The sequence below is a fragment of the Myodes glareolus genome, chromosome 1, assembly GCF_982192425.1.
Source record: "Myodes glareolus chromosome 1, mMyoGla1.1, whole genome shotgun sequence".
In the NCBI taxonomy this organism is placed as follows: Eukaryota; Metazoa; Chordata; class Mammalia; order Rodentia; family Cricetidae; genus Myodes; species Myodes glareolus.
The window spans coordinates 9,458,836-9,481,781 of record NC_142026.1 but is presented as its reverse complement, the minus strand read 5'-3'; the positions used below and the strand labels follow the sequence as shown (position 1 = coordinate 9,481,781).

At 37.7% G+C, this 22,946-nt stretch overlaps 1 protein-coding gene across 5 annotated transcripts in view; it reads left to right on the top strand.

The window, feature by feature from the left end:
- The first annotated feature begins 75 nt into the window (after positions 1 to 75).
- Positions 76 to 22,946, top strand: part of Kansl1l (KAT8 regulatory NSL complex subunit 1 like) — an 84,090-nt gene continuing 61,219 nt past the window's right edge. For 2 of the 5 annotated variants that reach the window (XM_085698806.2, XM_085698783.2), the window contains exons 1-2: positions 77 to 225; positions 15,414 to 16,533. In XM_085698806.2, coding sequence (XP_085554932.1) covers positions 15,443 to 16,533 — 1,091 coding nt within the window. In that variant the 5' untranslated portion in view covers positions 77 to 225; positions 15,414 to 15,442. Of the gene's footprint in view, positions 226 to 959; positions 1,223 to 10,307; positions 10,405 to 15,413; positions 16,534 to 22,946 lie in introns of those variants that run through there. The other 3 variants (XM_048458899.3, XM_085698808.2, XM_048458900.3) reach the window with 3 other exon arrangements.

The following is a 22,946-nucleotide window of genomic DNA, read 5'->3' as shown; positions in this document are numbered from 1 at the left end:
CCCTCCCCCGCCGCCCCCCCTCGGCGGCAGGGTTCCGTCCCCCGAGCGCCCGGAGCTGCGGGCAGCGGGCGGACTGTTAAACCGCGGCGGCGGCGTCAGCCGGGGCGGGAGCGGGGCGCGCTCTGGAGACGAGTCGGCGGCGCCCCGGGTGGGGGGAGGCGGGCGGACCCCACCACGGCCGGACCGAAGGTGCGGCGGCGGAGGGCAGCCAGGGCGCCCCAGCAGGCGAGTGGCCGGCGTCGCAGCGGCGGGCAGAGGGGGGTGGGTCTCCTCGGCGGGGGACGGCGGCGGCGCGGGGCGGGAAGAGCGGAGAGACCGCCGGGCGGACTCGCGGGCTCGGCGTCCGCCGGGCAGTCCCCTTGCACCCCGAGTCCTCCTGGCTGTTGGACTCCGGGCCCCGACTGGGGGCCGTGCTTTGGGGTAGGGGTCGGATCGCAGCCAAATTTAAACGGCTAAACCTAACAGCCTTGGCAGACGCGGCCGGGAGGGGAGGGCGGGGCAGGGGGCGGGCCTGGATTCGAGTCACGTGGGAGGGGCGGGGCTTGGCAAGCCTCCCTTTTGTTTTGGCTGGCGCGTGCGCAGAAGGCGGAACACGTGGCTTGCCCCCCTCCTTGGACCCGCCCCCGTCCGGAGGAGCGGAGCCTCCGCGGCGGGCGTGGGGAATGCGGCGGGGAACTTTAGCGCCGAGCCGGGCTGTCCGCCTTAGCGGCAGCGACTTTTCTTTTTCCTTGTTCTGGGCCGTTATGGGTTTGGCCTTTAGAATTGTTGGGGATGGAAAGGGTTGTAGCGGTTTGTTGAAGGGCAACACGTCCGAGTTCGTGTCGCTCCTGGTGCCGAAGGGAGGGTTGGGTTCGGGAAAGAGAAGTAGCGTTTGTGAGGGGAAATAAACGCTGGCCGGCGTCGTGTGGTCTCGAACCCCGGGGAAGGAGCTGCGGGGCTCTGCCTTGCGGGGAGCGGGTGCTGCGGGGGCGTCCCCGGTGCTTCCGAGAAGGCGCTGGGAGATTGGACTTGCGGCAGTCACCGTCTGGTTGATTTTCCCCAAACCGGAGAGCAGTTCTGCGCTGGAGAGACTGAAAAGACCGGCCGCAGTCGCCTTTAACTTGTTTAACTTTGTGACTGTCGAAGTGTTTTAGGTCCTGATTGGATGGGACAAGTTTGTTAGCAACAGCTTACCCGAAACTCTGACTGAGCACCCAGCTGGCAAACTAGGCAGGATTTGAGGGTAGGAAAAGTAGCTCTAAAAATAATTCGACAGTGGAGGGGGGAAAAAGGGTGCAGGTGTGGAGTACAGATTGCTTAAGAGGCTTAACACCGGTGCTTGATTTCTGCGGTTTGCAGAGAACCCACTAGCTGTTTTCTCGGGCAAGTCACAGCCTTGCCGATCTGTTTCCTCTAGTAAACCGTTTCGTAATATGGTCCCTGCCTAAAAGAGTGTAATAAAGATCACGTGCTTTTTAGTGACTGTAAATCTCCACATAATGTGTGGTGTAACAAAACGTCAGTTTTAACAAAGCTAGCATATATTCAGGATTTTCACAGTAAGCAGAGAAATAAGATATATTCGATTTAGTACAGATCTTTTGCACTTTTGTTTTAGGGCGGGCATGTAACACAGGCTGGCTTTGGAACTTGCTGTGTGTAGTCCAGGTCCTTTTAGAGCTGACTTTTGGAAGCGTGTACCACCAGTCCTAACTATGCTGTAACTTTGTTTATCTTCCCGGTTTTAAAAATCACTGGCGAGGTCTGCTATTATTTTCGTAGTTTCGATCTACAGAGATTAGTGTTACTCCCCTTCCTCAGCCTTTCTAGAATAATTTATTAAATGTGAAACTCGTAATCTTAGCCCGTCAATATCAAATATTTACAGGTTCTTGGTAATGATGACTTTTCAAATAATAACTGCTTATTTTCTTACATATTATAAAATTGCCTGGAAAACTTTCTCTGTATTTTGTATCATCTGTGTAATTTTTCCTAAAATTAGATCATAAATTTTCAGAAACATTGTGTTCCCAAATTACATTAATATTCTTTGAAAAATAATTTTAATAGCTATACAACGTTTTCATAATATGAGTATATTTTAAGTTTTTCCTATTGGCAGATGTTTGGGAGTTTTCTAATGTTTTGTAAGAGCTTTGCAATAATTCATTTCCCGCCCCACAAGCTACGTTTGTGGGTCAGAGTCGTATGTTTATTTTTATGCTCTTATGACATCCCCAGCTTTGCCAATGTGGTATTAATTTACTCAATAGAGGTATAAGTGTGCCTCCTGTCACATCTTTGTTCATCAACCAGTAATGTTTTATTTAATTATTTAACTAGGGACATAAATGTGATATCTGTTGCATTTCCTAACTTATTGTTACGTACTTGAGAGAAAACTTTCATATTTTTCGCGGTGTATCAAATAGTGGATGCACAATGAAGACTTGCCAATTGAGTGCTAATGTTTTCACTTTTATTTTTAAGCCTGTGAGAAGTCAGAAAATTGTCTCTTCCCTTTTTGTCTTTGGAGTACATGGTTGATTGATAATGTCGTAGTTGATTGAGCCATTGGAGTACTTGTTCCTTAAGGCTGGGCCTCACTGATCTTAGTAGGTTCCTATTATAAGTTCCAGAAACTTCCACTGTTTTAAGCATGGTATAGCCAAACTCTTCCTCTTTCTGCTATGTCCCTACTTTCAGGGCTTCACCTCCTTTACTCATTTATTGCTCTTCCAAGGAGCTAGCATGAAAATTTCATTCTGATCATTTAAATTTCTCCCATAGATTCTGTTAGACAAATAAGATGGTAGTGTCTAAAGTTCTTTATTTCCAATTGTTCTTGACAGCCTACCTGCTTAACTACCTACAGCAGTCTTTTCTGCCCTTTAATCTATCACATAAACCTTATATGCAGTAAGCCATTCTTGTTTCCATGATGTCTTTGGTGGCTTCATATATTTCGTGTTCATTTCCCCTAGGCCTGTCTTTACTACATTAGGTGAAAATTGAAGGAGTAGAAAGCTGCTTCCTTTAGGTTTAGGATTACATTTAAGGTTGGTGTTGATCTGGTTTATCAAATTGTTACAGAAAAAAAAATGAGGCTGCTATATAGTGTAAATGGCAGCAGGAGATGAGCGCAAGCAGTCTGGTGCACGTTCTGTCTTCCGTCTGCTCTGAAAGTCTTCACGGTTACAGTCCTGTGAAGCATATAAAAGATAACTCACAATCCTTCATATTTTATTCAGTATGTTAGATTTAGAAAGAGAAAGAAACTATAATTTTTAAGATTTTTTTTCCCATTTTCACTTAAATGTTGCGCTAAATGGACATTTCACAGAATTTGGTTCCTTTCATAGTCACGAAAGATTAAAAAAATATGACAGTAAAAAATGATATCATTATACTTGCTAGTTTATAGTGTTTAGTGAATATTGAAAATAATCCACAGTGGAATTTTTCTTTTCGTGTGTGTGTGTGTGTGTGTTTAGAGACATGATGTTACCATGAGACCTGAGTCAGCCTCGAAGTCACACTGTAGTCCAAGCTAGCCTGTAGCTTACCTTTTTGTTTCTCTTTTGTGCTGGAATTTTGTTTGGCCACAATGGAAAATTTTATACCAGATGTTATTTTTATATTTTCAAAACACTTATTTTTATATTGATATGAAAATTCAGCTATTTATAACAGTGAGAATTTGTTAGTATTTTAAATTGTTTATGACTTAACAATGTTTTAGGTTCTTTTCTAGCTCTACAAGACCCAGAATTCTTAGGCATGTTTTTAGTAGTTCAAAACAAACCCCCAGGAGTGTGCATGGTAGTAGGTCATTAGTTAGTGTTGAACTGTGTGAGGTAAAATGGAATAGACTGGGCCCATGTGTGATAATGCACTTTTAATTGTAAATTTCTCCATCCAAATTTATGTGCAGAGGAATAAGCCTCATTTATAGTATGAGTCATGCACATACGGCTTAATAGTAATAGTTCTGCTTCAAGTATGAGCTGTTTGATCTGTTATGTGACCACCCAAGTGGCTTTATCTTTAATTAAATTCTTTAGTCTTTAATGATAATTCCTTTTTAGGCATAGTTTTTAAAGTAGAAGAAACTCTTGCTTATAAACATCATAGATTACAAAGTGCTGAGCCAACTTTATTGAACTCATGTGAATTACGGCAGAGTTTTCTGTAGAGAACTGAATTCCCCTAAAAAAACATTTAATGAAATCTGGAAATACATTGTGCTTTCTATTTATGGCTTTCATTAATTTTTTGATACTTTAAAACATGACAATTTAATCATATCTATAGCTAGCTGAGTGCCATGTGGGTTTGTGTTTGTGAGTGCAGTGCCTATGGAAGCCAGAAGAGGGCGTTTGTCGGATCCTTGGAGTCGGAATCACAGGTGCTTGGGAGCCAGCCTCCCTAGGTGTTGGAGGTCTAACTCAGGCCCTCTGCATGAGCAACATGTGTGCTCTTCACTCCTAAGCCAGCTCTCCAGCTCCTAGTTTCTAGTTTTATGAGATAAAAATTCAACCAGTGTGAACTCATTCTCCTTAGTGATTTTGTATTTTGCCTTTATAAGAACAAGTTAGAAAATTTGAATTCTGTTATATTTTTCGTAATGTTTGAAAGCCCAGCTTGGGTCACTGAGATGGCTCATTTGATGTTTGCCACTAAGACTTGAGCTGGACCCCAGGAACCTGAACAATAGAAAGAGAGAACCATCCTCTTTCTTATACTAGTTGCCCTCTGACCTCTATTGCCATGGCAACACTTTCCTACACTAAATAAATGGAAAGACAAAAAGAGAACAAATCATATTTTGTTACTTTTCCTTATTTTCATGGGCTAAGTCATCTATGTGGAAAAAAGATTTGGCCCCGCCTCTGAGTTCTCCCCTTTCAAATACTGTTGGTAGTGTTTTTTTGTTTTTTTGTTTTTTTTTGTTTTTTTTTGAGTGTGGGTTTGAAACAGGGTTTCTCTTTAATAGCTCTGACTGTCCTGAAACACTCCTTGTGAACCAGGCTGGCCGCGAACTCACAGAGCTCCTCCTGCCTCTGTTTCCCACATGTTGGGATTATAGGCATGCACCATCATTGCTCATCACATTTTTATAGGTGGGTTTGTGTCTTTCACTAGGCTTTTAAGAGAATAGGGTTTATCAAAATTATAACTAAAAGTAAATTAAATGTTTAGGGGTAAAACTAGAGAGAATATTTTTCAAAAACAATGTGTAATGCTTGTTTGAATTTTAGAATATAAAACATAACAAAAATCTGAAGCAATACGAGGGATAGGAAATCAGATTTAATTTTAATATTCATTTTTCAGGAAGAATAGTGATTTTTATCTAGATTTTTAGGTGTCATGGTATTTAAACATTTTTCAGGAAATGTCAAAATCAATTGAAATATGTAAGTTATTTATTAATTTCTAAAGATTTGACTACTAAGTTCTGAACCAACTCAATAGTAATTGCCTTGGCAGTTACCTCACTATATAGATGCAGGTTTTAAAAGATAACTGCTTTTCCTATATTTCATAATCTCCAGAGGATTAGATTACTGTTGGTTAATGCTAGACTCAAATATGAATGTGCTATGATTCTTAAAAGTACAGCTTAAGCTACTAATGAAAACATCCTGGGGATAAGGCAAACCCTATTTGTAACAGCACAATTTCAGGATAAGTAAACTTTTAATTCTCAGTGAATGTCCTTTGGATCAAATTGTAGACTTTTAGAATTTATGGTGTAAATTTAACAGTATAATCTAATTCATTGTTTTTGATGGATTAATTTGGTTTTATAATAATACAATTAATATATACAACAATAAAAAACTGTAAAGTGTTTATTATTTAAGTTATACATGTTTGCTTGTCCTATTGAAAGTCTCTTATTGGTATTTTTCAGAGTCTTGTAAAAATAGTATATATTTGAATCTGGGTTGTTTGTTGAAGGGTTAGTTACCTGACAGATTATCTTTTATGGTTTTGTGATAAGGTTCTTTTATGCTACTCGTGAAACCATCGAATTTTTGTCTGAAGATATGAATGAATTTTTTAAAAATTTAAACTGGTTGGGTGGTGATGGCACACTCATTTAATCCCAGCACTTGGTGGGCAGAGACAGGCAGGTCTCAGTGAGTTCAAGGTCAGCCTGGTCTACAAGAGCGAGTTCCAGGACAGTTAGGACTATTACAAAGAGAAACTGTCTGGAAAAATAAAAAAATAAAAAAACTGAAATGTAAGCTGAAAAATGATTTGGTTGTAAAAATGAAATATAATTGGTTTTTGGATTACTAGGAGCTCTTGCCTTAGCAGAGCTGTCTTCTTTCAAAGACTACTGGCAGTAGTAGTATCCATTTAAAAAATTCTATTAGCTTGCTATTTTAGTGTGTCTTTGACAGGGAATAAGTCTTATTTTTTCCAGTTGTTTCTCTTTGAGGTCGTTAGACTAAACTACTTAGGGAGAGTGCTGCATTGTACTTGAGTATCTAGGGTTCACACAAAGTAAATAATTCTCACCAAGAGTAATAGTGTCTGGAATCTCAGAACACAATAGTTTTGTAGATAGAAAACCATTTTTAGATTTAGCTAGGATTAAATCTCCCTGTCCTGTGTGTAGCTAGAAGCTGATCAAGATGCTTTTTAGGGAATTATTGGAGTTTCCTCTTCTCCGTATTGGCTAGACTACTGTAGGTGCATAAAATATACATATACTTGGTTAAGATAAATTTGTGGATTGAAATTTTATACTTAATGGTTGGTTCCTGGTTATTTAAGGAACAATACACCTTATATGTACTAGTATAGTGATCTCTCGCCACACAGACTTGAACATTTGAAATGAGGCTCTTGCTACATTAAGATTGTTCTCAAGAAACTCTGGATTTTGAAGATATATTATACATAAAGGATATATATATATATACATACATATATATAATCTCATTAAGAAATTGGTTACATAATTTCATTTGCTAAGTAAAATATTTTTAAAATGTCTGGTAGTAAGTTTAAAATAACATGTAGCTCATACCATATTTTTTCTGGGAGGTTCCATTCTGTGTTGGTGCTTTCTAACGTTTTTACCTGATGACCTGGCAACAAAATGCTTCATAAATCTCCTTTGTTAAAATTTTAGAGCAATTTTATCATTTAGGATTGGTGTTTGTTGAAGCTGTTTTGTTAAGAGCCTGTTGTGTGAGTCATTGGTGTTGGCTCACTCCTGTAGAGGCAAGAGTATGGTGAATTAAGAGTCCACATCACTAGCAAGACTGCCTGGGGAGAAAAAAAAAAGAAAAGGAAAAAAGCTTCCCGTGGGCTAAACAATATCCTAGGAGCCAACTATTGATGGGAACATTGAATCCCCAGTGCGGCGTTCATTCTGTCACAGTGAGCACCTGACACGGGACTGGAAATAGTGCCCAGGGTTAGAGCTCTTTCTTTTCATGCGTGAGCCGCGGCTTAGGTCTCTAGCTCCAGCTAAATAAATAAATAAAATCTGTTCTTTTATCAACTAGGTACAATCCCAACACGTGGGAGGCAGAGGCAGGTGGATCTCCAACTTGGCAGCCAGCCTGGTGTACATAGTGAGTTCCAGGACAGCCAGGGCTACACAGAGAAACCTTGTCTGGGAAAAACAAGCATCAGAAACCAAAAAAACAGGCAGACTACGCAGGTTGATGTAGAAGGACTATGAATTGAGGCTGTCCAGTATTACTATCCAGTATAAGAAACCGCTCTCTAAAACCAAGGGCTGGTGTTATAGCTGAGCCCAGAGAACTATCCTAATACATGACAAGACTGTGTTTGATGGAGCTTGCACCATAAACAGACATATAACAAATATGATAAGAACTTTTAGTACATAATTTTAAATTATTATTTGCTGTGAACATGTTATTATGTAGTAAGTAATTTCACATAATACTTGAACACAGTTTAATTTACTAAATAACAAATCATGAATTAAAATTATCTGAATTGATTTGACATTTGTTCTGCTGGTTTTCTCTGAGCTTCCTGAATCTGGTTTGGTGTCTCATTAGTGTTAACTGTGTTCTTATTTCATTGTGTGAGTCTGGGGGATTGAACTTCAGTCTTGGTGACAAGCACCTTCTCCTTCTGAGCTTGTCTTATGCTCAGGACTGTGCTTTTGATCTGTGGAATTTGTTTTTGACTCTTCGTTAGGACTTTGATTAATTTACTTGCATTACTTAGCTGTTATGTGTCGTCTCCTCCCCCCTCGATTTAAAGCCTATTGGTTATTAATTTCAGTTGTTTTGAATTCCTTATCTGGTGATCCCATCTTTTAAAACCATGTTTTTCCTCTTAGAGTGCCTTGTAAGCTTTTTAATTTAAAGCTGGATATGATGTGCTGTGTAAAATGAACTCTAATAAAATGTTTAATAAGATGTCAGACATTTAATAAAATGATACCGCACGGTCTGGTGGTTAGGTCTGTCTTGTAGTGTTCTGTGACTTGGGGATTCAGGACAGGGAGAGGGTTGGGTCTTCCCTTTCTCCAAGCTGGAAAGGGGGAGTAGACTGGAGCTCGGTGATCTTTAGTTTACAGTTAACTTCACTGGACCAAAAACGAAAGCTAGGTGACTTCTCAGCAGTAATATTCCTGCTAACCTTTGCCTGTTCTTATTTGACCTATTATGCACTTTTAAATACTTGGTTGTCTTGATTGTACTCACCCTACATTTATTGTTTCATTCTCCTTTGGGAGCTAATCCTCTCCTCTATTGTAAACTTTATGAGGGTAGAATTTTTATTTGTCATGCTCACTGCATCTTTCTAGTATTTAAGATAGTGTCAGACATGTTTACCTATGAAAGTTTAAATGAATTGTTGTTTTTCAGATTGAGTACATAGTAGGTGGAGATGAAGGTTCTAGCTTCTTTCTACCCAATGCAGATTTATGGCTCAGGGATTATTTTCTTGTTTTCTGCCTTTAAGAAAGCAAACTGATTTATTTCCATAACTTTGCATTTTAATTTTATTTTTTAAAACTAGTTTTCTAGCTGTAGTTTGTAAGTATTCAATATGAAAAAGATGTGTAGTGTGGCTGGTTGTTATATTCTCAATAAAAACAGATTGCTTGATTTGTAGCCCAGTTTCTTACTGCCTTTCTAGAGTTGACTTCCAAAGCACAGGATAAGCATTTGAGTTCTATGAAATAATTGCAATTATATTGAACTATAAAATATTATCTTTAGGTGAATTTACAGAATTATTCACTATTGTGTGCTTTTAAAATTAACATTTTTATGTTTTTCCTTAATCCAATTATCTATTTTGTGTGTTGATGAAGTATATTCAACTAAGAATAAATTAACTGAAACCCGCATAATGATGGGGTCATCATTCAGAATTAGCATGAGTGACTTCAAACTCAGTGATTTTTAGTAATATGCACATTTAAGTTTTTCACTGTCAAACCTATACGTTTTGACTATTATGTCTCAAAGGCACCTAAACTACTGTTTCAAATACTAATTTTTCGATTGGGTCTGGTGATACATACTTTTAATCCTAGAACTTAGATGGCAGAAGTAGGCATCTCTCTCTCTGTAAGCTTGATCTACTTACAGAGTTCCAGGCCAGCCAGAACCACATAGGGAGACTGTATCTGAAAAACCAAAAATAAACCCAAATCAAAAGATTGTTGTATTCGTACTTGCTTAATTTCTGGAAAATTCATTTCACCAAATTGATAATTTTTCTTAGATGGTGTCATATCTTAAAAAAATCTCTAAGTAATAAAATGTTTCAAAATTTTTCTTCCTCTTTTCCCTCCTAAATGTTGTAAGGGTTTTAGCTTTTACATGTAGGCCTGTGACTCATTTTGATGGATCCCACCATTTTTATATAGTATGAGATATGTGTTAAGATTCACTTTTATCTCTACACCGAATTGCTCCACTCCCCAAATAGTGTGCGTGTAGCAGCATATTTCTGGTCTCTTTTCTTTCCATTTTTCTCTATCTCATTCTTGGCTAGTAACAGCATTATCCTTATCCCAACGTCAGGATGTAGCGTGAGTCCTTCAAGTTCTTATTCAGAATTATTTTGGCTATTTTGCATCTTCTGCCTGTAAGTCACTTGAGTTAGCCTGTCGGTGTCGACAGAAAGCCTTAGGGGCTGTGCTTGTGATTGTTTGCTCTCACAAGTAAGGTTGAGTGGAGCAAGATGGCACCAACATTAAGCAGTTTCTCCCCATGAGTGCAGTATATTGTTGCATTTATGTAATGATAGTATCATCATAACAATATCATCTGGATATTCTTTGTGATTTATATTTTCAGTGTATGGAACATGCACATTTTGTCCAGTTTGTTTTACTGTTACTGGAAGTGGAGCCCGAGCCTGTGTATATCAGTCTTTACCGTGGAGCTAATCTTGGTATGTTCTCTTTGGAGGCATTATTAGACTTGTTCTTTTGGGAATGTTCTAGTCAGGGTTTTCTAGAGGAACAGAACTAATCGACTGAAAAAAGTAGGGAATTTATTAGACTGGGCTGTCATCTAGCTATTTGAACTGCCTCCCATAAGAAGGGCTGAGAATGCAGTGGTTGTTCAATCCACAAGGATGGATGTCTTTGTTGGAATCAGGAAGAAGGTTCTAATACCAGCAAAGAAATGCCTCTGCAAACCGCAGGAGAGGTAAACTTGCCAAACAGAGTGAGGGCAAGCAGACAAAATCAAAAATGGCCTTCTTCCTTGACCTTTTATGTAGGTTACAGCTAGAAGGCGTGGCCCCTTTTTAGGGTGGGTCTTCTCACCTCAAATGCTCTAAACTACAGGTGTGTTTAGAATTAAAACCATCGGCTTTGGTTTTAATTGACTCTAGATGTAGTCACCTGTTGACAAATAAGATTAGCCATGACAGGAAGTATTGGAGTTTTTACTGTTTTCAAATTTTCTATGTCTGGTCTACTTTTTCACATCTGTGATTATGAAGTACAAATGGTTTAGTATTTTGACTGTGTCTGTGTCCTAACTGTTAGTTAGGATAAATGTTCTGGGACATTTTTTTTGTTTATTCTTTGGAATTTTCTATATAGATATCATATGATATGTTCATAGAGATATTTATTTTCCAATCTGTTTGCTTTTTCTTGCCATAATATACTTAGTGCATCCTCTAGTATGATGTTGGAAATGAATGAGAATATTTTCCTTTATTCCCAGTCTTAGGGCAAGAGAATTCTTCATGCATCATCAATTCTGATCTAAACTATAGGCTTTTGTGAATTTTGCTCAGTTAAAGAATTTTTCTTTTTTCTAAATTTCATGAGTTCTTTTTTTTTTCCTTAAAATGGATTTTACATTCTGTGAAATGCTTTTACTATATATTTTTTTTTACAAAAAAACTTGATATGGTTAATTTCTGTGATTGGTTAAAAAATGTTGAGCCTGTCTTGAGTTCATAAAATAAGCCATACTTGGCTGTGTTACATTATCACATTTGTAGATTGCTGTAATTGTACATTAAATTTTAAAATCATAATTAAGTAGATATCGTTACTAATTATAACTACAGAAGTCCCGAAACCCATTGGAAAATGTATTTTCAGTGTGTTCTGCTAACCCCTCAATGGCTGTGGCGGTGTGTCCATGAACTCCTCTCCATTTAGGCTGGAGGGACAGGACCATCAGCAGGCAGACTGATCAGGAATTCAAGGCTGCTACACAGATACAACCCCATGTAACAAATGCATAATGAATACAATGCCCAAGCAATATTCTAGTGTGAAAGATTAAAACATAGACTAAAACTTGCTCTTAGGGTCTGGAGTAATGATTTTACTGAAGATCCAAGTTCAAGTCCCAGCACCCACATGTCAGCTGACAGGGGGTCTAACACAAACGGTACACATTATTTCTGCTTGGGTATTTTTTTTTTCAAGTAAGAATACATTTGGAAATAGTACACAGTAGTACCTCATGGAAATTTTAAGTAAGGGTTGTGATATGTCTGGGCTTTTCCTTCTGGAGACTATAATCTAAAGAGCTTCATAGTAAATGTAGTTATCTATCAGATGTAATTATAATCTCAAATAATAAAATAACTTAAACAGGTAGCTATCTGTTGCGTGTAGCAAAATTCTGCCAAATTTGGTTATTGAAAACATTATTTTCTGGCTTTTCTTGGCTCTCCCCAGGTCTCTCATCAGCTCTAAGTCGGTGTTAGCAGGTGCTGCAGTCGTCTCAGAGTTTGACTGGGGACAGTCTGCATCCAGATGACTCACATTTCTTTGCCATATGTGTTGTTCCAGCTCACAGACAATCAGTTAGCTTCTTTTCTAAGGGGGAAAGCCAGTAAGGTGGAGGAGCCAGTCTCTTCATTGGTTTAATCCAAAATCTTTTTATTTCTGCCGGATTCAATAACCCGAAGTACACTACTTAGGCTAGTTCATATTCAAGAGGAGAGATACGAATACAACAGGTGTTCTTAGGGTTATTTCAGAAGCCATTTAGTTTAACAGAGAGCTCACAAGCTTCTCATTTATTCTCTCTCTCTCTCTCTCTCTCTGTCTCTCTCTGTCTCTCCCCCCCTCTGTCTCTGTCTCTCTCTCTCTCTCTCTTTCTGCCATAAGTGTTCCTTAGCCACTTTAATCCTTGCGTTTATTTTCCTTCTCTTTCTTAATATGTTCTTACTCTACTTAGCTGTAGTTTTCCCTTGTCTTTATTCAAGACCCAAGATGAACTAACTTTTTCCTCATGATATTTTACTTTATGGTCCCTGCTGCTAGCCACTTTGGTTTTCTCCATAACATCTTGTCTAAATGACTGAGAGAAATGTGAGTGGGGGTAAGAGACAGAAATACTATAGTGGGACTTTCTAGATTATAAAGTTTAGGTCAGTGAGTTGATCAAATTATTATTTAACTCATGAGAGACTTTTCTCCTATTTTTTTTAAAAAAAGTTTTCTTATTTATGCGTATGTGTGTGGGTACCCCTCAGAGTCCAGAGGAAGGGCTTCAGATCCTCTGAAGGTGGAGTGATAGGCAGTTATGAGTTTCCCGGTGTGGGTGCTGGGGACAGAAAGTGGGTCCGTTGCAAGAGTAAGTGCTCTTAACACCACTTCCCTGATTATCTGTAATTTTTTTCTATTTCTATCAAAATCAGAATGAACCTTGTTTTTTTTTATTTTCTCTTTAACATTTCGGATAAATGAGAATCTTTTATATCTAGGGATCATTGCTTAGTTATACAAAAGCATTTGAATTTTGGGATAATTCAAATTTGAAGGCAGAGTATAAGCACATTTTTTGTTGTTGTTTTTTTTTTTTTCTCCAAGACAGGGTTTCTCTAGCTTTGGAGCCTGTCCTGGAACTAGCTCTTGTAGACTAGGCTGGCCTCGAACTCACAGAGATCCGCCTGCCTCTGCCTTCTGAGCGCTGGGATTAAAGGCGCAAGCCACCACCGCCTGGACTTATAAGCACATTTTATATGAGACATTTTACGTAAAGTTTGTATATACAAACATCCATATTTTTAGCATCTAGTTAGCTAGTAATATTTGTTTTACACTTGTTTTTTCCCAAAATCATAAAATTTATAGTGAAAATGAAAACCCTCTTAAACTATCACTCTTACTTTCTTTCATGGAACTTGATGCAGCTACTCTTACAGGTGTGCTGGGTATTTTCTAGTTCACTTTTTATGACATATAAACTTGAGCATCCATATACATGATGTGTTTTTATGTCTGTGTTGTCTTCATATAGTATAAAACTGATGTGTGTATGCCTACACTGTTCTTTTCCTCTTTTACTGTTAAAGTCTTTTCATTCGTATGAAAATAAGTCTCTTCACTTCAGTATATTATTCCATTGTATTTTTTCTCTCTTTCTTAAATCTTATAACAAAGTTGATATAATGATTAATGTTTTGGTTCTATAGCCATTACTCATGTTTTCTACTTTGTGTGCAAATTGCCTAACCAATTTGTGGCCTTCTTCCTCATCATAAGTGATGTTTAAACTCAAATCATTTTTGTACGTTTGGTATTTAGAAATGTGGACTTTTTGCTGATAGGCATTTCTTACTACTGTGAGCAAGTATATGTTAATGGGCACTTAGATATTATCATCTACAGTGCCTTGTTACTTTGTCTTTTACTTATTCATAGGAGGTCTTTATCCCAGCTATTAATAATTCCCTTTTATATGTTGCAGATACTGTCTACTTGGCTATTTGCTCTTAACCCTCTGATTATTTTTTGTAACAATTTTTTACACCTTTTCTTCTGGATCACTTGTGTTTTACAGAAAATAAAAGTGAAGGAAGTACAGTTAGAGCTAGCATCTGGGTGCACATAATATTAGAATGTGTCATGTATGTTGAAAAAATTATGTAATATAATAGTTCCAGTGTATTAAATGTCATTAAAAACTTAAAATTCATGTTGTAAAGTTTTCCTCTTAAGTATACTGTTGGGGAGGTTAGTGGTACTGGCTTGCCTTTGTAAAGGTTTCTCACCAAGTGTGTTGAAGGTAGTTAATGTTGTAGAGTTTCTCACTGAGTGTATGTTGGGAAGGCTAGTGGTACTGAATTGCCCTTTTCTCTGTGTCAGAACATATGGCTTCATTCTTTCGAAATTTGTTTAACTTTGGAATTAATCTTCACTGCTCGTCTGGCATGGTTTTCATTATTTTGTAGGTAGAAGGAGTACATCCCACAATGATAACTAGTAAATGTATATTTGTGAGAATGGAAAAACATTGAAGATAAAACATTGTTTTTCAGGGAAAATACATTTCTCAGATCAGGCAATTTCTCACTGACATTTTTTAACAACTATAAACTCCTATGTCTTGTGAGCACTTAGATCTACTTATTAATAGATTACTTTGCATATTTTAATTCTAGTTATTACTGTTCAAGTTGAAAAGCATAAATTCCAAGTGGAAGTTCCTTTTAGAAAATGTTATTGTATTTCATAAAGAAAAATATTTTTGCAATTGTGAGATTGAATCACATTTTCAAGTATGATTAAGAGATTCAAATTTTTTTCTGGATTTCATGAAACACTGTCAATAATATGATTGTGAGATGTACTTGTACCCACTGTTTGCCATTAACTCTTAGTGTGACCGTGTGCAAGTGCATTTTTTTGTGCTGCTGTAGCTGGAACCCACAGTCTCACATGTACTCTACAACTACTGTACCACTGAGCTATACCCCGTCTACTATTGTGCAGCTTTAATTGGGTTGTGAATATTAGACTCACAGCATGAAGAATAACAGCTTATTCATTAGGAGATAATGTGGGAACCCAAGAGATGAGATGCCAAACTCATTTTAATCAGAAACATCAAAAAATAAAAGTTGCCCTTGGCAAAAGTATAAGCATCAAGCTTTCTTTCAAGATGTTTGATCATGTATTTTTTCTGTAATTTTAGGCTTCCAGTAATTATCCCTAGGATTCGCCATGACCCCAGCTCTGAAGGAGGCAACAACAAAGGGTATCTGCTTTTCATCTCTGCCAAGTGCCATGGAATCTGACAAGATGCTGTGCATGGAAAGCCCGAGAACTGCGGATGAAAAGCTCACGGGAGGAGACGCTTTCTCTCAGATGCTGGGATTTCCGGCTCCTGAACCTAGTCTAAATACTAATTTTGTCAATTTAAAACATTTTGCCTCTCCTCAGGCTTCAAAACATTTTCAGACAGTTCTCTTAATGAGTTCTAATTCAACACTAAATAAGTATAATGAGAATTATAGCCAAAAGAAAGTAATGGAGGCCAACTGCTGTAAGCTGAAAAACGTACTGTGTAATGGCAGCAGCATTCAGCTCAGTAAGCTCTGCCACTCTCATTCTGAGAATGAGTTCATCAAAAAGGAACTCTCGGATGGCACAAGCCATTGCATGAAAGATATACAGATCGTTCTGGATTCCAGTCTCACCAAAGACGCTAATGTAGATAAAATACATCTGCAAAACTGTAAATGGTACCAAAAGAATGTACTTTTGGATAAATTCACTGACACTAAGATTAAAAAAGGCTTATTGCAATGTACTCAAAAGAAAATTGGACCTAATCACTCAGAAATGCCTATTAGTTCCTCAGCTGCTGAAAAAGAGGAGGAGGTGAATGCTCGTTTGCTTCATTGTGTGAGTAAACAGAAAATCTTACTCAGCCAGGCTAGACGAACTCAGAAGCACTTGCAGATGCTCCTGGCAAAGCATGTTGTGAAGCACTATGGTCAACAGATGAAATTTTCCATGAAGCACCCACTGCCCTCAATGAAGATCTTCCATGAACCCACCACAGTTTTGGGTAATAGTTTACTTGAACACACTGAAATTAAGCCAGAAGTCGACATATTGGCTTCGGAGAATAAGTTTTTGAATGTTACAAACAATGGCTTTGCTCATTGTACAGCTGCAGAAATCCAAAGATTTGCCCTGTCTGCTACAGGGCTGTTGTCTCATGTTGAAGAGGGTCTGGATTCTGATGCCACCGATAGCAGCTCAGATGACGAGTTGGATGAATATACCATTAGAAAAAATGTGGCAGTGTAAGTGTAAAATTACTAGATTATTCTTTCTATTCTCTATACAGTAGCAGTCATCTTGCTTTCAGGATATGTTATAAGAAAACAGGTTTTCTAAAATCTTACTACAATAATCTTTAAGTTATAAAACTGGTGAATTTAAAAAATGTTTTATTTTCCCTATACAATATGTTTTGATCATATTCTTTTCCTTCCCTCATTTCCTTCCAGCTCTTTCCCACCTCCTTATCACCCAACTTGATGTTCTTTCCCTTTCTCAAAAAATAAAACAGAACAACAAAAAATGAAAAAGACAAACTGAGAAAAGAAAGAAAGCCAAATTTTATCAAAACAAAACAAAAAGCACACATACACACAAACACAAGCCAACACCCTGTTGTCCATTTTGTGTTGGCCAACTGTTTCTGGGAATGGAACCTGGGAGTGTAGTTCATAGACCCAGTAACACTGCATTGGGGAAAACTGACTTTCCATTTCCCAACGAGTATCAATTGTAAATAGCTTCTTGGTTAGGAATGAAACTTTGTGTCTCCTTTTCTTTCCAGACTAGGACTTTCTCTGGTTTGAATCTGTAAAGTCTTGTGTATGCTGACACTGATGTCTGTGAGTTTATATGTATATCCTTACTGCTATGTCCGGAAGATGCTGTTTCTTTAGAGTCACTCAGTACCTCTGGTTCTTACAATCTTTCTGCCTCCTCTTCCCTGAGGGGAAAGGGTTTGATAAAAACATCCCATTTAGGGCTGAGTGTTCCAAAGCTTCTCACTCATTGCACATTGTTCAGTTGTGGAACTGTTTATTAATTACCATCTACTGAGAGAAGATGCTCCTCTGAGGAGGGCTGAGTGATGCTGTGCTCTGTGGCTGTAACAGTAGGGTGTTAGGAGCCATTTTATTGCTATACTCCTTTAACAGACTAGTAGTAGTGAGTTTTCCCGTACGCCTGTCAACTGTCTAGTCTCAGGTTCTTGGCCACTTTAACAGTGTCATGGAGTGGGCCTTAAATCCAGTCAAATAGTTGATGGCTACTTGCATAGCATTTATGTTACTATTGCACCGGTATATTTTGCAAGTTTATTGTATGGAGGAAGGTTTGTAGCCAGGTGAAATGGATGACTACTTTTCCCTTCCAGCATCGTGGACATTAGTAATAGGGGAAAGCCTCTAGTTCTATACAAGCTTGATTTCTCCTGCTTGATGATGTGAGGAATTTGTATCTTCAGCAATTATGCCTTACCATCAGGTTATGGAGAGTAACCAATACCCTTGGCAATAGCCTGTCATGTTTTATTGGAGAGGGGAAGTCTATGGCTCCTTTGACCAGTGACTTAAAAGATGTAACCCTTTCCTGGCTCTGGAGGTTTTACTTGGTGGTATGTCTACTTGGACTATTTTCTCCCATTATATGTTAATTCTATATAAATTACTTTCATATATGTATATTAGGCAGCTCTACAGTTGTAAGTTTCCATATGACTTTCCAAAAGACCTTTAGTATTGTTTCTCTTCATATTCCCTCCTTACCTTGCCTTTCCTCCGCCTTTCCTCCGTCCTCTCGATTTAATCTTCCTAGTCTGGTTTTCCTTTTAGCCCTCTATAACATTATACTCCATTTTTCCTTATTTGAAAGATCTCCTCTCCTCTGGTCCGTCACTAGCTACTTAACCTCAAGGTATTCATGTTGAAATACGCTATCTAAAACCTAAAAGCTATAAGAGAAAATATTCAGTATCTGTCTTTTTGGCCTGGGTTACCTCAGTCAGGATTGCTGTCTTTAGCTGCATCCATTTTTCTGAAAATTTTATGATTTTTATTTTTCTTAATAACCAAATAATAATCTATTGTGTAAACACAGCACATTTTCATTATCCTTTCATCAGCTGATGGACATTAAACTGTTTCCCCTTTCTGGCTATTATGACTAGAAAAGCAGTGAGCATGCATGAGCAAGTTCCCAGGAGTGGGATGCCTAGATCTTGTGGTAGATCTATTTCCAGCTTCCTGAGGAACAACCACACTGATTTCCATAGTGACTGTATCAATTTCCACTTCCATCAGCAATGAGTAAATGTTTTCCCCTTCCCCGCATCTTTGCCAGCATGTGTCATTTGTTATCTTGATCTTGGCCATCCTGACTGGGGTGAGATGAAATCTCAATAGTTTTAATTTTCATTCCCCTGATGACTAATGATGTTGGACACTTTGAAAACATTAAGTATATCATTTGTGTTTCCTCTTATGAGAACTCTGTTTAGCTCTATATCCCAGTTTTTAATTGGATTATTTTCCTGATGGTCTTTATTATTGAAATTAATCTTTTAACAGAAGCATAATTGATTAAAGATTTTCCCCCCATTCTGCAGACTGCCACTTTGCTTGATTGATGGTGTCTTTTGCTCTGTATAAAAGAAGCTTTTTTAGCTTCATGAGGTTCCATTTATTGTTGTTCTTAATGCCTTTGCTGTCAGTGTCCTGTTTAGAAAATCCTTTTCTATGCCAATGAGTTCAAGCCTATTCCCCATTTCCTCTTCTGTCAGGTTTCTGTTCTGTAAGGTTCAGGGTATCAGGTCCTTGATTCACTTAGAGTTGAGTTTTATGCAGGGTAACAGATGTGGACCTATTTGCATTCTAAATGCAGCCATCCAGTTTGACCAGCACCATTTGTTGCAGGTGCAGTCTTTTCTTCAGTGTATACTTTGGTTTCTTTGTCAAAAATAGGTGTTTGTATGTATATGGAGATACGTCTGGCTCATCAGTTTTATTCTGTTGATTAATTGTGTGTGTGCATGTGCGTGCATGAGAGAGAGAGGGAGAGAGAGAGAGAGAGAGAGAGAGAGAGATCGATCTGAGACAGAATTTCATTTTGTAGCTATGACTGGCCTGAAGCTCACTGTGTAGACCAGGCTGGCCTCCAACTCACAGAGATCCACTGCCTTTGCCTCCTGAGAGCTGGATTAAGGGTGTGCATTAACCACTCAGCATGTCCATTTCATGCCAGTCCTATGCTCAGTCATAGAACTTGAAATCTGAGATATAATACCTTAAGATATTTTATTTCTTAAGATAGCTATATGTGTGAATCAGATATGCTAAGTGTGAGCCTCAGGATCTTCTGCAAAAACTCCATAGACCTTTTTTAGTATATTATATAAAGTGGTATAGGATGTGCACCTATGACATTTACCTGTATGCCATCTCTGGATTAATTATAATACTTAAAAGAATGTGAATGCCATGTAAGTAATTGTTACACTAAATTGTGTAGGGGATAACAACAAGAAAAAAAACCTCTACATGTTCCATATAGAAATAGTTTCAGATATGATAGGAATTTTCTGTACATTTGTTGTGTAATACACTTCGTATAGCTATTGATTTTCTCAGTTGTTGTAATGTGAGATTGCTTGAATCTGCAGATGTTACAAAATCTATGGATATGGAGTAGTAAACATTATTTGTAAGTATTTACTTTCCAGGAAAAACATATAGGAATAGTAATAGGCATAAATAAGCATTTTTCTATCCTTGAATGTAATTAAAGCCTGAACCGTTAAGAGGTTACGTGGGGTACCCTTGTTAGCTCTGTGACTCTAATAGGTGAGTGCATGTAAAGTGTTCTGCTACTTGATAGAGAGTAGAGTTGAGATGCAGCCCGGGCCGTCCTTGAACTCTTTATACTCTTGTCTGTGCTTCCTAACTGCTAGATTCCATGCCTGCCTTTGATCTGCTAGGGGTTTTGTTTGTTTATGTTTGTTTCTTCTTTATTTTTGACAAGAGAGAATATGATCATATTTCAATTCATAGTCTTTATTCAGCCTGTCATTATAACAAAGTAAATGGAAAACACATTATGTCTTCTACAGTATCCGATGATCTTCTATTGAAGACTAAGTGTTTGATTTAATTTGACTTAAATTTAATGTAGTCGCATGGAGCACAATTTCAAATTTCTTGAGATCTGTTAATGTTGTTTGTACATGTTCCTGAATACAACTGTGACATTTTGGGCAAAAATAGTCTGTCATTGTTTTCAAATTCTCCAAAATGGATAATCATTATGGAATTAGAAACGATATTGTTTTTACTAATTGATATAGAACTAGTGTATTATTTTTATGAGTGAAATGTGACAAAGTGAGTATCCCTATCTTTTAAAAGTGTTGTGATGTCACTATAACTGAAATTGCTTGGATGTGGGAACTAGCCAGTTATTAAGTGCAAATTATTTTTCAGGCTGCCATTTTGCTAGTTAATTATATATGATATCTCATTTAGTTCCATCAACCATAGGATGTGGTTGTTATTATCCTCATTCCACTTAAAGATGAGCAATCCCTCCAACACATGGCCATGCTCATTGCCTCAGATCTTCACCAGGAGCAGAAGGAGTCGCAATGACTGAGTTGCCAGTCTTGGACTTTCATCAAAAGCATCAGCTAAATAACCTCTTTTCATAGGGTACCAAGTGTCAGCTACTTCATTACAGAATCTGTGGTAACAACTAGTACATTTGTTTCCAGCTTAAAATAGACTCACAGCTGGATCATTTTTATGTTTCATGGTTACCACATGCAAAAAATTATACTACAGCAGATATTAAGGAATCAAAGCACAACAGAAAACCACTAGATCATGAAGAACAAAGAGATTATTTTAAAAATAGCAAAAATAAAGGTGGCACTAAGAAATCTGTACTTATCAATAGTTAATTCTTGACTGTAACCAAATTAGCTTCTTAAGAATTGCTGAATGGATTGGGGGTAAAACAAAGACTCAACTATAAGCTCTCTAATAAGTGATTTCAGCTTTAAAAAGACAAATAATGTACAGGGAGTTAAAAAAAAGATACTCCATGAATATATAACCTAGAAGAGAACAGGGGTTAGCTGTACCAGTAGCAGAAAAAAAAAAACCAGACAAAATCTGTAAAATGAAATAGGTTATTATATACTAGTAAATAGTTTATCAAGAGATAGAAAATCATAAATATACACATACCCAATTTTGGGATAACAAAAAGGAAAAAAAAATTGAGACTGGATCTCCTTATATAGCCCAAGCTGGCGTGGATTAATGCAGTATTCTGAATTTATCAAGTGCTGGACTTTCTGGCATACACTCCTCATACCTGTCCTTATGAAGTAAATTTGAATATATTTGACAAAAATGCTAATTAAGTAGCAATAGATTTTAATAAGTGACATTCAACGATAGGTAAATCATCCATATAGACTTTTTAAAAAAAACTAACACTGGGCTTGAACTACACTTTAGATCAAATGGACCTAACATGGAATGTTGTATCCAAGAGCAGCAGAACGGACATTCTTTTGAGGCACACATGGAAGATTCTCTAGAGCACATTATACATAGGACACAAAATTAGCCTTATCAAGTTTAAGATTTAAATTGTATTTGTTGGGCCAGTGAGATGACTTCCTGGGCAAAAGTGCTTGTCTTGCAAGCCTCACAACCTAAGTTCAGTCCCTGGAACCAACAGTAGAAGGAGAGAGCTGATTCCTGCCTTCTGCAAGTTGTTTCTGGCCTCCACTTGTTGTTTTTGGCATGTGTGTGCCCGAAGTCACACTTCTATAGCACAAAAGGGTAATATCTAAACAACAACAAAAACTTGCATCAGGAATCTTTTACATTTAAAATGGAATAAATCTAGGAATGAGTAAAAAGTTTGAGGAAATTACCAAATATATGGAAATTAAACATTTTCCCTCAAAAGACAATGAATCAATGGACAAATTTACAGAGAAATTATAAAATATCTTAAAAAAATTAAAGTGGAAAGCAACATACCAGAAGATACAGAATGTAACAAAAGCTGTTATTAATAAGGAAGCTTATTGAAATGCCTACAATAGAAGTAGTATGTGAAATAATGGTAAGAAATAAGGAAGTCAGAAAAGGATAAATAAGTTGGGCTGGAGAGATGGCTTAGTGGTTAAGAGCACTGGCTGCTCTTCCAAAGGTCCTGTGTTCAATTCCCAGCAACCACATGGTGGCTCACAACCATCTGTAATGAGATTTGGTGCCCTCTTGAGGACACTAAAAGATCATTCATCTTCAACAACTTAGACCATGAAACCCAATATGGACAAGTTCAACAGAATCACCATATACGGACTGCCCATGCATGCTTCAGCATTGCTAGGGCATAAATTTCAAAAAAAAAAAGAAGAAGTAAGTCCTAAGTTAGTGCCAGGTAAGGAATTATAAAGATCAGCACAGGAACGGTTGCAATAGAGACCAAGAAAGCAGCTGAAAATATCAAGTTTTTGAAAGCTAAACAAATTTGATTAATCTTTACATTTAAACAGACATCAGGAGTAAAGGATTAGAGGTGATTGAGCAGAAATATGAAGGACTATAGTTTTCTATTAGGAATGTCTGTATTTCAACAAACT